The sequence below is a fragment of the Musca autumnalis genome, unplaced genomic scaffold (assembly GCF_047663935.1).
Source record: "Musca autumnalis isolate F117 unplaced genomic scaffold, ASM4766393v1 scaffold_1, whole genome shotgun sequence".
NCBI lineage: Eukaryota > Metazoa > Arthropoda > Insecta > Diptera > Muscidae > Musca > Musca autumnalis.
Genome location: NW_027411644.1, coordinates 167,850,773 through 167,867,954, shown reverse-complemented (window position 1 = coordinate 167,867,954; position 17,182 = coordinate 167,850,773). Strand labels below are relative to the sequence as shown.

Below are 17,182 nucleotides of genomic sequence, written 5' to 3'. Positions count from 1 at the left end.
TTCCTTTTTGGTTGCTTTTTTACAATGTTTGAGAGAAAGCGTTTAACTTTGGAATTGGATTTTTTGTTTCTTATTGCCTCCCTTGGCTAAGGAATTTGAGCGCTAGAAGTTAATGTAATTGTATGCAGTGATGATTGTTGCTTGTGTTCGAAAGAGATAGGAAACGAATAGATGAAAATTATTCCAGAACATCAAATAAAAATTAAATATTTTTAGATTCGACCGGGAATTGAACTCAGATACTCCCACTTGGGAATGTAACACGCTCGCCCTGAGCTACTCTCCGACAAGTGAAAACGTAGCAAATCTGAATTAGAAACGTTCAAGAAAAATGTTTTGTATCAATAAATTTTGTGAAGTTTTTTAAAACTTTTTGGAAATAAGGTTAACTTTTTTTGTTGTGGCACTTTTGGACCTGTCTGATTTTTTATCACTTTTTGCACTGAGAATAAACAAATTGTACATAAAAGTAAATTTCGCACTTACCGACTCCTTGTTAATGATATGCATACATAAAATGTAGAGAGTTGTATGTTACCTCAATTATTTCGCTGATCTTCCTTAAACGGCAGAGTAAGGACCATGAACAAAGTTGATGTCTTGTGGGTAGAGCCAAAGATATTAACCAACAGGAACATCAATGAGCAGAGAAAAGTGGACTGTATTTTTTTATAAATTATTCCTCATAGCCAATGAGGAATAATTAGCGGTGCAGATGAGAAGAGAAATAAAACACAAGAATTAGTTTTTTTCAATAAACGTTATAAAGCGTAATTCAATTTATTTATTAATGTAAAAATTCAGAGACGAGAAGAGATGCTTACCAGTCGGTTAGTGCAAGAGAAGTGATTTTATTCAAAGAGAAGAGTACTGGTGAATCAATGATAAAAGCATAGAGCAAAGAGGAGACGTGAAATTAGTACAATTCAGTAACGCATTATTTAATATAAAATGACATCAAGCTATACTTATATGTTAGTTTACATTAAGAGGGTTTAAGCATAATACAAATTAGCACATTTAAAAATTGTTTTAACGAAGTTTGAACAATACCAGTTAAAGATTTTTTATTTTATTATTATTTTATTTACTTAACTTAGGTGTACAAGCTTAACAAATACAACCAAATAAATCTAATTGGACCTACAAAATCAAAACTCGTTAAAATCTTGGGTTGGGCGTTGGGCTAGTAACCCATCCCTCCTAAAATCAACATACAGTTGTGCAATGGTATGCACACCCGCCTTGCAGGCTTAAGGTCGTGGGTTCGATTCCCCGTCAACCCACTTACCAACAATTTCAACGGTTTCAAAATATCGCACAGTAATATTGGCAATATTTTCTGGGTATTTCAGCCATGTAAAAACTTCTCTACAAGTGGTGTCTTAAGACACGCCGTTCGGACTAGGCAATGAACTCATTGATAAGAGAGAAGTCTCCCTTGTCCCATATGGGATGTTTGTGGAACAATTATTATGAAAAAACCTAAGAAAAAAACCTCTCTTAAGTTGACAACCCCCGTAAACAATTTAAGGACCACGATCAGCGAATATGCACCTGGAATGTTCGCACTTTTTATAGAGAAGGTGGCAGATGTACTTGAAAATTACAAGGCCGACATTACTGCTATACAGGAAATAAGATGGATTGGCGAAGGTGCCACAACAACACATAAAGGTGACGCCCTGTACTATCGGTGCCTGACGAAAAGGCCGGAAATTCGCACATTTGGTCTCTTCTTTTATTCCAGTGAATGGAAAACTTGCTTTAATTCGGATACAAGCTACATTTTTCAACATCAGCTTTATTTGCGGTCATTCTCCCACGGAGAACAAGGACGAATAGACCAAGGATATGTTTTATGAAGAAGAAATATATGAACGTTGCCCTACCCATAACATAAAAATTATTTTAGGGGATATTAATGCCAAAATTAGAGTGGAGAAATTCTTTGGTCCAACAGCCGGGAAATTCAGTCTCCACAGCGAAACATCTGACAATGGAATGATGCTGATAGACTCCGCAGTGGAAAACGTGGTAGTAAGCAGTATTAGATTTAAGCATCTCGACATTCATAACGGTACCTGACTGTCTCCAATTCAAAAAAAAAAAAAAACAAGAAACAATCGTTAGAAGACGTTCATCGAACGTGTTGGATGTGCGATCGTTCCGAGGAGCAAAAATAGACTTCGACCACCACCTTCTTGGAGCAAAGGTACGTACCCGATTAAACGTAGCGAATAAAGTACGAAAAGACACAACGCGGAAGTGGAACATTAATAAGCTGCAATCAAAACAGATAGTTGCAGCATATTCTTAATCGAAGCATTCCTCGTCCCGATAACATATTAGCACAGCGGAAAAGTATTTGCCGAATCCATGCAAACAGTCACAAAATCCACACTTGGATACCGGAGACCTCTACCAATATATCCGTGGTACGGCCAGGAGTGTCTTGCTGTTACCGAAGAAAAAAAACGCGGAAATAGGGCTACTCTATAAACTGTAGCAAAGCGTAGTGCCTATTTTCCGTAGGTAAAAGAGAACAATAGAAAAGAGGAAGTGTGAAAATATTGAGACGTACAGTAGCCAGAACGAAGTCTGGAAATTCTACCAAAGAGTGAAGCATCAAACTGATGGCTTTGGTACAGACAAATCATCCTCTCGAGATGAGCAAATAGTAATTTTTTTTTTTAGTAATTTTTCCAAACTGTTGGTATCCAATACAAGCCAAAACGACGAAGATACCACAGATCCAATCCCAGAATATGATATTAAATGTATACCATAAGGCCAATATGAGGTAAAGGCATCAATAAATCGGCTGAAGAAAAACAAGGCATCAAGAGCCGATGTCTTACCAAGCGAGCTATTCAAAACCGGAGGTGACACGCTGTATGCATCAGCTAGTTAACACCATCTGGCAGGAAGGGCGAGTACCCGACAATTGGAATCCCACGGCAGCGGTTCTCTTCGTACCAACCCAGCATTAAATCTATACTTCTACGTAGGTTTAAATGCTGCTACAACAACAACAATGATAGAAGAAGATAAAACTTTGTGCTCTAATTATAGGGACATAAGTCCGTTCCCTAGTGCTGGTGTCTGGGATATTGTGCGAACGACAAAAGCTTATGGCCAACGAAATAATTGGACCATAACAATGCAGCTTTAGACCTGGCAAATCCACCATTCACCAGATATTTACCCTGCCACAAATCCCGTAAAATATCCCAGAGATACGGGTCAACACTTACCATCTTTTGTTGATTAGAGAGCGGCCTTCGACATCCCCTAACTTTCAAAAGTATTCCAAGCACTATCTGAATTTGTTATCCCCGCAAAGTTCATTTGACCTTGTAAGATGACTGATACCCGTCCTCAGTTATAATAGGAAATCATCTCTCCGAACAGCATAGTACCAAAAGAGGTTTCAGACAAGGAGACAGCCGTTCGTGTGACCTATTCAACAACCTAGCGATCTTTGTTTCCATAGTAATTTGTATGGGGTCAAAGGTGCATTTTCAGCAAAATTCTCTAAATGTCATAAATTTACAAGTACATTATTGTGTTAAAAAACAATTTATACACAAAATTTTGAAAATATGATCCGATTTTGATATGGCCCAAAATACCCAAAATCGGCCAAATATGCATATTGGAGCTATATTAAAATCTGATGCGATTTCAAAACTAATTGTAGAAATCGTTTTATAGCCACAATAATGAACTGGTAAAGTTTTCTCATCGATTGGACCATAGTTTGGTAGTTTTGGAATTTAGAGAATTTTCGTGAAAATTCACCTTTGGCCCCATACAAATTACTATGGAAACAAAGATCGCTAGGTTTGCACTTGTTAACTTTAACCGATTGCCATAAAATAGCATATGTAAGGTTTTTGGGTCAAATGGAAAAATTAGGGGTTAGGAAATCAAATCAATTTTTTTTTGTTTTCTTGGGTCACTCTAGGTCACATGTTACGTGCTTAACCGACGTCATTGACATCATGAAGTAACTGATACCAATATGAAGGCCAAAGGAGGAGATTGCTAAAGTGGGTCTGGCAGTAAATGGCGAAAAAACATACAATGCGTGTATAGAACTCTGACCAACTCTGAACGTTGGTACCTATAATTTTGAGGTAGTTAAAGTCTTCGGCTACCTCGGCGCCGCCATAAGCACAACAAACTATATCAGTTGTGAGATAGGAGGAAGAATAATAGTGGCGAACAGATGCTATTTTGGTTTATGTAAACAACTTTAAATCAAAGCCACACCTCGTCAAAAAATCTTTTCAAATCACCGAAACTACCCGTTCTAAGGTATGGTTCCGAAGTATGGCTAGTTGTGCAAGCAGATAAAGCAGTGCTTGGTGGTCTTGAGATAAAAGATCTACGAGCCAATATTCGTTGACGGTGAATATCGACGTCGTATGAACCACGAGCTCTATCTTTTATACAACTAGATCCGTATAGTTAAACGTATCGAGATACACGATTGCGTTGGCTAGGCCATTTCAAAAGAATTAATGATGATGAATCCACTAAAAAGGCGTATAAATACCGTCCACATGGCGTAGCACGCAGAACTGGGAGGCCAAGGCTTCGATCGAGATGCAAGTCGCAGACGAGATCGAAAAATATGGTATTAAAAATTGGAAAAGTAAAGCAACAAGTAACTTATAGGACAAATGTTCCCTACAGCACCAACTTAATAAGTAGGTATACTGCCGAAAGAATCCCAATCTATATCTGGAAGGAATAATACGATGTTCAAAGTTTGGGCCAAATCGATTGCTCCCTTCGAAAGTTATGGTTCACACAACTTTACGCAAAAAAAATTCAGTCTTAAACTAAGTTTGAGAGTTATGATGTGCACCAGCAAGATAGACAGACTGACGGTCGGGCGTGGCTTAATCAAATCCATTGTCTGAAACAGATTTTGTCCAAACATACTTGGGCTCTAAAACCATTATTTCCATGAGACACATTTTTGGTTGTATCAATGTGTATATACCCTCTATAGCCTAAGGACTGATGGTATAAAAACTTCAAAATACGGGAAATCGGGAGGTAATGTCATATGGGGCTATTTGGTGGAGATGTTGTCTGGCCGCTAGGAGCCCTAACAGCCAAAACGTAAAAATATAGAAAATCCGGCGGTACCGTAATATGGGGGGCTATTCCAAAACGGGGATATATGTCCACAAATTTATCACTTCGAACCCTTCGAATACCAAATTACATCCGACGTGTGTATAAAATTTCTATAAAAACTTTCTTCCTGAAGTGGACTGATGTGGGGGTATACCAAAATGGGGACTTACAGGGTGTTTTTGTAAAAATGCTTGCCTGTCACACGAACCGTTCGTACTAAAACGTATACGTTCAAAATTTGGGTCTTGTAAAATTTTACGAACCATTCGTTTTTATCTGAAAGCTTTCGTCTATTTCATAAAAGCTTTTATATTTCAGTGTTTCCATGATACTTATTTTGTGAATTTTGCATAGGCATCTGCACGTACAATGTGTTACTTGATGGCAACCCCGATAAACAGACGAAAAACAAAAAAATAAGAAAAAAATGTAATCAAATTTGTCCAAAAATAATTGTGATAATATGAAGAAACCGATGTACATTTTTGACGTATTCGTTCGTCTGATTTTGTTACGAAAACTAAAAAAATTACGAAAATAAAAAGCTTTCATTTGTTTGTCACACGAATACAAACGTCAACCGCTATGAAAACCAAATTGTGTCTTCGTTCATGAAATCGACGAACGAATCGGCAAAAACTTTTTACAAAAACACGCTGTTATATTAAAAATATTTGCTATAGACCTGGCCATTGACCTCTAGGAACCTTGAGTGCCAAACTTTATCGGCCGGAAATGTTCTAGGATTGAGCTACACTATATTATATAAGATAAGTTAGTTTTTGTTCCATCAACTTTCCTGATGATAACCGGTTACCATAATTACGTTTACGTTTTGTGTTGGCGCTCCTTCGAATGTGCTTAGTCACTGTCACTGGCTGTTTGGCGGAACTTTATTAATTCAACATTTGCTGCAATGTGACTCACTTGAACAATGACAACAGCCATTACACACAGAGACGCATACAAATGCGCCAAAACCAAGGGGTTCTGCTTTATTTTTTCTCGATGCTCAAAAACAAACTTTCACACAAACTCTCAAACACACACACTCCCTTACATTCAGCCATAAGCACACAATGACAGAAAATAGTTTACGCTAAGAAGAAATATTCTTATTCATCTTGCATTACTTTTTATTAATATCACTCCATTGTTGTTGTTGCTGCTATTGTTAGTGTTTTGTTCATTTGGTATTCCCCCTTCACATCTTTTTGACTTGTTGTTTTTTTCCATTTTTGCAGATACAACATTTCTTGGACAGTGGAATCCCATGCACCCATTGAAGAGTACAAATTATCCTTCCGAAGGTTGCAACAAGGACAAGAGGTCGATAACTCCATTGATGTGCATGGCTCCTCCTCCTCTTCATCGTCTTCGTCGTCGTCATTGCAAATGTATGGTGGCAGCATTATTGGTAGCAGTGGCAGCATACACAATTACCGATTGGGTGGTATTAGCGGTAGCAGTAGTTTGGGCAATATGGGTGTCGGAGGCATGGGTATTGGCGGTGGTTATGGTAGTTATGGTGCTGGCAATGTTATCCATTGGGGTCGTAACGATTGGCGTGACGTCGTCCTGCCTGCCATACCCATATCGCATCACTATACTCAAGGGATGAGCTATATGATACGCGGTTTAGATCCAGATCAACATTACGAAGCTACAGTTCAAGCGAGGTAAATACCAGTTGTAAACTCCATGTTCAAGTATTTATATAAATTCTCAAAGTTTTGCGGATGTTCAGTGCCCTCTAATGTTTTCCTTTGTGGCATGCCATGGCATTGCATAGCGTGTTGAACTGTGCTATGCCATAGTAAATGACGTTGCTTTCGTTAGTTTTTTTTTTTGTTCTTTTCTTCTGAACGCTCCTCGTTCATTGCCATTAAGGGGATCCGTTCTGATTGTTTCATCGACATTATGGTAGCTTGTTCGTTTCAGTTTGCTTTGGTTTGCCATTATTTTTCCTCCCCATTTAGAAGTTAAAAGTTTTTAAATCTTTCGCATAGTTCTTCGATGCGATAACATGTTAAGCAAGAAACGCAGCAATGGGTTGAGGTGTCGAATGACTGGCTGGTTGGATGGCAGGATGGTTATCCCATATTGTACATTAGTGGAAACTTGGCTTTAAGTAGTGTTCGAGGTGGCAAATTGCATGATCAAATTTTGCTTTATTAGTAAAGTTTTGAAGTTAGAGAAAATGAAAACAACAACAGCAGTATAAAAGAATAAATACTAAATAAAAGAAAACAAAATCAATTGTGTAAAATTCTATTCGAAACTCATCTCTTTTTCTGGATTGAAATATCACATTTTACAAATTTGTTGTATTCGATTGAGTGATTGATTGATATATCCAAACATGTTGAAAAGTTATAACATAATATGAAACCGCAAATTAAAAACACGATGTGTAATCGAAGCATGTTACAAACTATGTACATAAACGATTTTCGAACTTAAACAACTATTTTTCTGGTACAACAATTTGTAAGAGTCCTGCAGTTTCCGTTGAATCCATCCTCTAAAATGGATGAAATAAAAAGACACCTACTTGATCTTTACGCCATTTACTGCTTTAACATATTCTACTTCGACCCTCTTAAAGGTATCGGTTACTTCTTTTACTGATCAACCCATGATGTCAATGGCGTCGGCATAATACTCCATATGGATATGGAATACATTTGTCCACTCCTTCATGTACCTCCCACACAAAATTTCTGATAAATTCACTTTAAGACCTGCTCCCGAATCACTTTGATTGTTGTTGAAGGAACTTGCATTCACTGCCTCAATTACGACGGTAAAAGCTTTTTCAGGGGCAAGTCCATACTGCTTGAGAAAACAGTCCGAAAGTTGTAAATATCCCCTATGTCACCGTATGTAGTGGCTAAAGAGCGCGAACCAAATACTGCGTTCGTCCACACTTTGGATATCGTAATATTTCTACGAATATTAGAAAAAATTCGAAGGTGGTGCTCGGTTCCGGTACCGCCCCCACAAAAGTACGAAAATATTCGCTAAAATTGTACGCGCGATATCTCATAAACGTGGCAACCGATTTGATCCAAACTTTGGATCTTATCGGTCAATTTCTTGGAGAGCCACCCACACAATTGTTCAACATTTTTGCGATATTATGTTTTTCATAGGCAAGTATGGTACAAAAGTCCTATCTATCGATATCCCCCACAAATTTTTGAGCTTTAATTTAACACACATTTTTGTCGGTTCATACGCCCAAAATTTTGAAAACCTAAATACATTAGTTTTTTTTTTTTTTTTTGGGAAAAAACTGTTTCAATCCACACAGGCTGAAGGCATATCTCGGTCGGCAAAGCCGACTGATACTTTTTTACTTGTTTTTTGTTTTGAAAACCCTCCTAAATACATACATACGTTTTTTTGGGGAAAAAAAAACTGGTTCAATCCACACAGGCTGAGTGCATATCTCGGTCGGCAAAGCCGACTGATACTTTTTACTTGTTTTATCCGAATATAATATTACATCTTTGTGTTTATTTCAGCTTTAGTCCATATTTTGTTGTATTCAAGTATTTGATCAATCAACACGGCCTTGTTGATCAATGCGTAATGCAAAAACAACAACTTTCTCGTTGTTTTACCCCCGCTTATTGAAGCAACAATCCTATGTTCGTATTCTTTGCAAAGCAAAGACGACATAAAAACAGTGGTGGATATGAAATTCTTTAGTTCGACTCAAATTGTAGGGTAATCAGCTTTAGGGCCATGTAGCAAATTTCTCATTTTGTTTAATTTGCTGGATGGGCTTATTGACCTGTTTATCGATACAGAGTCGGCGGAAAAGGGAACTGATGAAGTTGTTTGGTGACAACTGAAACTATAGTATTCCATACCCTCCGCCCGCAACTAATCAATTTCATATCCACTGTAAAACATTTTGTTGTTATTCAAATACTTGAATACAACAAAATATGGACTAAAGCTGAAATAAACACAAAGATGTAAAATTCTGCAGTCCAACAATAAAAAACGCCAACAACGAATATAATATTTGTAAACAATTATCTATGGTCTACTAATTATATGCATATAGATAAAGGAAACCCCTTAAATAATTAAAGCCCCGTTAAATAAAAAAGGACAGATTAATTATGTGTCTTTTACTACAAAAGTCGATATTGTTAAAATATTTATATACGTAAAAATCCGCATTTTTAGAAGGAACATTTTTTAGTAATCCTTGCATAAGTTGTTAAAAACTATATATTCAAAATCATATTTGTATAACTTACGAAACTAACTTAAATATCTATCCCTCTAACACTGATTATTCTTAATTTCAGAAATCGTTATGGTTGGAGTGATTATTCCCAAAGTTTTGTATTTTCAACGTCATCGAATGGTAAGTGTTTCGTCCTTTCAATGTTAGCAACTGAACGCATCACAAATCTGTGGCCTTATTAACTATCATCAATCTGACATTTCCTTTGTTTTTCGCTAGTAATTTTTCTTTTCCTTAACTAACCAGCAAGACACACACAGCAACAAGCTCTTTCTACCCCTTCCAGTCACGCTCACTGTTTCTTTTTCTTGGTTTTTTTCTTTTTTTCTTCCAACCGCCACACAATAGAAATTCTATTCAATTTTGGTATTTTATTTATTGCCTCTTCATTGCTAAATAATTAAAAGTAATAAACAAAAGAAAATAACAACAACAACAAAAACAATGAGCCACCATCAAGTTCTTATCTTTTTTTAATAATGAAACGGATTCTTTGAATACCAAACAATAATTAAGTTTATCGATATTGCATGCAAACTAATGATAAATAAAAGCTAATACCAAGTAAATCGCTTCTTGAGAATGTTGACCATTCAGCACCATGGACGGTGTTGGTGGCATTAGGGTAACTCCGAACAAACAAGACAAAAGACTTCTCTTGCCAACCAAACAACCAACATTGATATCAATCCAATATAAATTTGTTTATTGCTCTAGCTAAAGTAATTCTTGTTGGGAAACTTAAATTGCTCAAAAGCAATTAAATTACAGCACAAAATAAACAAATTAGGCTTTTTGAAAGCACAACAACAATTATTATTATGCTTGTTGAGAATGCTTATATTTTTCACAAGGAAGTCAAAGCTAAACGCTTGTTATGGCATAAAGAAAAATAAATAAAAATAAGGTTTATCTAATTAAATTTCTAAGAAATAATTTTTAAGCATAAACTTCGCAGAATCTAATTAATTTCTTTTTTTAATATTCTAAATTGGTTAGGGGTCATGATTTATAACTCTCACCACAGTATACCACGATATTTATGAAGATTTGGGGATATTTACGAATTTTAAGTTTTTTACATTAAATTTTAAATTTATATTTTTAAAGTAATTTTTTAATTTTTAGGTAAATTTATGTCGCATTTCAAAAAAAAAAAAAAAAACAAATTATTGATAATTGAGTAATGACACAAAATGCATTCGAATCAAATCGTTGTGAAAAACATATTCATTATGAAAATATTGTAAAGTCTTACTTACTGTTGTGGGAATTAGGGTAAAGACTTTTTGACCTTTCTTCTCAAAAAATGACTTCCTGTAGCAAGAATAAATGAACTTTTGCCTACTAATGACTAAAATAACTTTTATTCTAGTTAAGTAGTAAAAAAGCTCACGTACAAACTATTTTGATTAAAAAATATATATATGGAGATTTCTGAGTGAAATAGGCCACTTTTTCAAGATGAGGTTTTTGATTTCCTTTATTTTTTGCTGTGATGATTCTGAACATTAGCAAAACATTTTAGTATACTTTCAGATTTTTTTTAATAACGGTTCCGGAGACATCGCGCTTTGAAAAAGTTAAATTCTGTAAAAACTATGTGCAAAGAAATACTCATAACTTCGTTAATATTGGTCCAAATAGAAAAATAGTTTTTTTTCAATATTTTTTGTTGTTTCAACATTTCAACATTTAATTAAAAATAAAAAAAATTGCACAGTAGTCTTTGATGCAATTTGCGCGATTTAAAATTTAAAATCACCATCACCACGGGTCCTTCCTGTACATTCTTTGAAATTTTCAAGAAAATCGGTTCAGCCGTTTTTGAGTCTATAGGGAACATACATACTAGCATACACACATTGTCTTTTATATAAGAATATTATATATATGCAATTATAATTTCAGCATAACAATTCTAATTATGTCTTTCTGTCCGAACGTACGTCTGTTGAAATCAAGACACTGCTCGCAATATTTAAGATATTTATAAAGTTTTATAATTTGGTACAGAAATTTCCATTACTCCTAGTATGTTTGTTATTGACAATAGGATATAAAAATGTCGTATTTAATCTTCCTCGGGGCCACAAAACTTTCCCCCAATAGTTTGACAGTGCAGACCGCAGATGCCGCTCGATTGAGGTATTTTCAAAATTTTAGCCTCATTGCCACCCAGAAATCATATCAAATCTTCCTTAAGACTTCCTAACTTTTGCCCAGAAATTTACAACTACAGGTCCACTTCTTGGTATAGCCCTCGAAGAGGGGCACGTTTTAATATAGCCCCCACAGTAGAGGTATTTCGGGTTCTCAGACTAAAGATACTGCGATACCGATCGATATGAAGTTTTTGAAGGATTAATTTACTGTATTAACTGTAAGTTGGTTTTGTGGATTCTCATTGCTCGAAGGAAATGATCAATATAGGTCCCTATTTTGGCATATTCCCAATATAAAAGTAGCTCCAGATTTTATGTTTTTTTAAGGTTGTATTGACCATTAAAAAATATTTTTTTATTTCCTACACTCCATTTGATCCAAAAACCTTATGTATGAAATTTTATATCAATTGCTTAAGCTTAACCCTTGCCAACCTCTCTCTCCGAACAGCTTAGTACCAAACGCTGTTTCAGAAAGGAGACGGCCTTCGTGTGACCTATTCAACATCCTGCTGGAAAAGAATATACGAGATGCGAGCCTAAAAAGAAATGGCACAATAGACACCAATAGCCACATTAGAGCGACAAAAAAATTTTATTTGATTTCCTATCCCCTAATTTTTCCCCTTTGACCAAAAACCTTATAAACCTAGCGATCTTTGTTTCCATAGTAATTTGTATGGGGGGCCAAAGGTGCTTTTTCGGGAAAATTCTTTAAAATCCGCATTTATGGTCATATCGATGAAATTTTAGCAGTTTATTGTTGTGGCTAAAAAACGAATTCTACAAAAAATTTTGAAAATCGGATCAGATTTCGGTATAGCTTCATAGGGCCCAAAATACCTAAAATCGGTCTATCGGAGTTATAACAAAATCCTATCCGATTTTCTCAAATTTTTGTACGATTCGTTTTTTAACCACAACAATGTACTGGTAAAGTGCTTTCATCGACCGGACCACAATTGTGGCATTTAGAGAATTTTTGTTAAAATGCATCTATCCTGTAGGGCGGTAATATCGGCTTTGTACGTTAGCTGGATATACCCCAGTGCATAAACTGCTCATTCTGTATAAAAATATCCGAACATTCCAGGTACAGATTTGCAGTTCTTGGGTTTTAAAATGTTTGCGAGGGTCGCAAGTTTAGAGGGATTTGTTCTTCTTCTGAACCACTCAGAGATTAGGTTTTTGTAGAGGCCCTCATTAGTCAAACCGTATGTGGTGCGATTGAGCATCCTTCTATTGGACACCTAGTCTCATAAACGAAATAACTTCTTACTCTGCTCTGTACTTGTCTCCACCAATGTTTTTCCTACTCTTTCCTACTTTCTTCTCAATGCCTTTCTAGCTTACTTTTCATCTTTTTCCAACTCTTCAGGATGAATACAATGGACCGCTGGTCCCCGACTGAAGCAGGTGTCCACAACAAATGACAGTTTCGCATTCTATACATTACTTTTCGTTTGTTTTTTCATACAAATTTGTTCCAAAAATTATAAGTAAAATGAAACCATTAGTTTTCTTTCCTTTATGAAGAAGACTAAATACCAAATTTCAGCAAGTTCGGTAAAACAATGTCGCTAACCTTCAAAATACCGAAATTCAGGAGGTACCGTTCAATTGGGCTATATTAAAACGTCTATTTATACCTACAAATTTATGTAGGAAAGTTTTTAGACTCGAAGAAGACTTAATACGAAATTATCGATATTTCGGTAAAACCTTCAAAATATCGAAAATCAGAACTTTCGCTTATATAGGGGATATAGCAACCCGCGGTTCGGTGGGTTGGTGTGGCCACAACTTTCAAAATTCCGAAAATCGAGAGGTAACGTTCTATGGGGGCTATATGAAAGCGTGGACCTATGCAGACAAATTTCTGGGAGAAAGTTTTATACCCCCAACGAAGACTAATTACCAAATTTCACCCATTTAAGTGTGACAATGAGGCTAAAACCTCCTTACTTACTTAGCTGGCCCATTACAGAATATTTGTTCCATAGACCGAACTTAGAAAATATGTGCAATTCTCTCTGTTTCGTGCTTCGCTTTTTGGAATACCGCGCTTTGTTATCTCTTCATCCACTTGCTTGGGCCGTCTATTCTTTGGCCTGCCAATTCTGCTTGCACCGCCATGTGGATCGAAGTTATACGCCTTTTTAGCGGATTCATCATCGCTCATTCTTATAATATGGCCTAGCAATGCAATCGCTGCATCTCGATGCGTTTAACTATATTGATGTCGTTGTATAGCTCGTGGTTCAAACGACGTCGATATTCACCGTCAACGCAGATCGGTCCGTAGATCTTTCGAAGAATTTTTCTCTCAAACACGCCGAGCACTGCCTTATCTGTATGCGCAAGTACTCCGGCTTCTGATCCATACATCAGCACGGGTAGTACCAGTGTTTTGTAAAGCGTTATTTTTGTTTGACGAGTTGTGGCTTTGTTTTTGAAGTGCTTACTTAAGCCAAAGTTGCATCTGTTGGCCAACACAATTCAATTTTTATTTCACAACTGATGTCGTTTGTTGTGTTTACGACGGTGCCGAGGTATACGAAGTCTTTTACTACCTCAAAATTATAGGAACCAACTTCAACAGTTGGTCCGATCTCAATGGACGCATTGCGCGTCGACACCATCAACTTGGTCTTCTCGCCGTTTACCGCCAGACCCACTTTAGCAGATTCTCCTTCGACCTTCATAATCTTCCCACGATGTCTATATCATCAGCATAAGCAGGTAACCTGTGGCTATTGGTGTAGATTGTGCCACTTCTTTTGACGTTTGCCTCTCGTATAACCTTTTCTAGCAGGATGCTAAAAAGATCACACGAAAGGCTGTATCCTTGCCTGAAACCACTTTTGGTACAAAACTCTTCGGAGAGATTGTTTCCTATTTTAACTGAAGATCTTGTGTCAGTTAGAGTCATTTTACAAAGCCGAATGAGCTTTACGGGGATACCAAATTCAGACATGGCTTGGAATACCTTTGTACGAAGGGGACTGTCGAAGGCTGCTTTATAATCGTCAAAAAGGTGGTAGGTGTCGATCTGCATCTCTTGGGTCTTCTCCAGGATTTGCCGCAGGGTAAATATCTGGTCAGTGGTGGACTTGTCAGGTCTAAAGCCGCATTGGTATGGTCCAATTATTTCGTTGACCATGGGCTTGACACTATATTGTAGGCAATAGGGAGAAGACTTATGCCCCTATAGTTGGAGCTTAAAGTCTTATCTCCTTTCTCATGGACGGGACACAGGATGCTCAGGTTCCAATCGTCGGGTACGCGTTCTTCCTGCCAGATGGAGCTAACTAGTTGATGCATACACCTTACCAGCGTGTCGCCTCCGGTTTTAAACAGCTCGGCTGGTAGGCTATCAGCTCCTGCTGCCTTATTATTCTTCAGCCGATTTATTGCTGTCTTTAACTCATCTTGGCCGGGGGTATACATTCAATACCATCTTCTGGGATTGGATCTGTCGTATCTTCGTCGACTTCACTATTACCAACAGTTTGGGAAAATGCTCTTTCCATATCCTGAGCACACTATCTGTATCAGTTTCCAGATTACTTTGCTGGTCTCTACAAGAGGATGTGCCAGTTCCAAAGCCATCAGTTAGATGTTTCACCCTTTGGTAGAATTTTCGGACTTCCTTCTGTCTCTTATACATCTCGATTTGTTTGCATTCCCGCTTTCCCATCTCTCTCTTTTTCCTGCGGAAAAAACGTCCGAGTCCGAGTCTATGTTTGGACCTCGAAACGATCGTAAGCATGTCTTCCATCTATCACAACGTGATCAATTTGATGTCTTGTTCTTTGACCTGGCGACAGCCAGGTGTCCTTATGAATATCGAGATGCTTAAATCTGGTACTGCTAACTACCATGATTCTTGCCGCTGCAGCCTCATACCATTGTCAGATGTTTCACTGTGGAGACTGAATTTCCCGACTGTTGGGCCAAAGATATTCTTCATCCCAATTTTGGCATTAAAATCGCCTAGAATGATTTTAATGTTATGGGCAGGGCAACGGTCGTAAGTTTCTTCTAAGCGCTCATAAAATGTATCTTTGGTTTGTTCGTCCTTGTCTTCAGCAGGAGCATGAGCGCAAATAAAGCTGATGTTAAAGAATTTTACTTTTAATCGAATTGCAGCGAGTCGTTCATTCACTGGGGTGAAGCTGTAGACCAGATGTTTTAACCTCCGCCCAACTACAAATCCGCAAGTAAACTATATAACCAAACAGCTATAATACAGTGCGTCACCTTTAGGTGTTGTTGTGACGCCTTTCCCGTTCCATCGTATTTCCTGTATGGCAGTAATGTCGGCCTTGTACTTTTTAAGTACATCTGCCAATGCATAAACTGCACCTTCCCTATAAAGAGTGCGAACATTCCAGGTGCAGATTCGCAGATCATTGTTCTTAAAACGTTTGCGGGGTTCGTCAATTTTACAGGTGTTTGTTTTTCTTTTCTTTCGTTTTTCATAGTAGTCTGTTTTTTTTAGGGGAGATTTACTAACCCGACGCCCAAACCCAAGTTTTTAACGTTATTATGGGTGAACGCGCGGCACATGTTAGCCCACTACCTTTAACGGGTGTTTAAGGCAGTTCCCCAGGTGACACCACGGGGAGGTCAGTGTCCACTTGAGATGAAAGAGGGACCAAGATAAATCCTGGGCTTTGCCATGTTAAAGCCGGTCAGGATCGTTCTTTGGCATCTTTCATCCCCTACGTCACCCTAAAACGTTCAGAATAACGAAAATCGGGCGGTACCGTCTTATAGGGGCTATTCTAAGGCGTGGACCTTTACTGACAAATTTCATAAGAAACTTTTAAAACTCCAAATGAAGATCAGCAATTTCGCTGACCGTTCTATGGGCCTATACTAAGTCGTGGACCTATAGGGACAAATTTCATACGGAACGTTTAATACCCCAAATGAAGACCAAATACCAATTTCAGCCATTTCAGTAGAATATTGAGGCCACAACCTTCAAAATACCGGATGTAGGCAGGAACCGTTCTATAGTGGCTGGGGGAAAGTTTTATACCCCTAATGAAGACTTAATACCAAATTTTAGCTATTTAGAATTTTGCCCTGAACAAGAATTAGGCATATGTACCATATAGGGTCTCCGATAAATATTTCGATGTGTTACAAACGGAATGTCAAATTTAATCAAATTAATTAATTAAATTATTTATACCCTCCATATATTACAGTTTTCCCTCTTTATATAAAGTATATATAAATAAATATTAGGTAGATGTATATATTTTCCACAGATTATACACCAAATGTCATTATGATAACATCAAGAAATCATTATTTTATTCACCAAATTACGCCTGTCAAACAAATTACATACCTCAGGGTACTATAAGCAGTCTAGAGCTTTTAATTGAAAACAGCTAATAATGTTTGTTGTTTTTTTCGGTTATGCTGGTTATTTAATTAACTTGTTTGTTGGCTGTCGTCGGTCCCCTTCTGCAGAAGGGTGCCATTGGCATTACCATCGAAGTGCATGATTAATATGAACTTAAGTATAGCGTATACGCCACATGTTTCTGCTTACAGGTTTATTTACTTA

At 37.1% G+C, this 17,182-nt stretch overlaps 1 protein-coding gene across 1 annotated transcript in view; it reads left to right on the top strand.

Moving 5' to 3' along the window:
- LOC141388704 (uncharacterized) overlaps positions 1-17,182 on the top strand; it is a 534,459-nt gene that overhangs the window by 495,838 nt on the left and 21,439 nt on the right. Inside the window, exons 9-10 of the mRNA XM_073958881.1 lie at positions 6,402-6,836; positions 9,489-9,547. Coding sequence (XP_073814982.1) covers positions 6,402-6,836; positions 9,489-9,547 — 494 coding nt within the window. The remainder of the gene's footprint in view (positions 1-6,401; positions 6,837-9,488; positions 9,548-17,182) is intronic.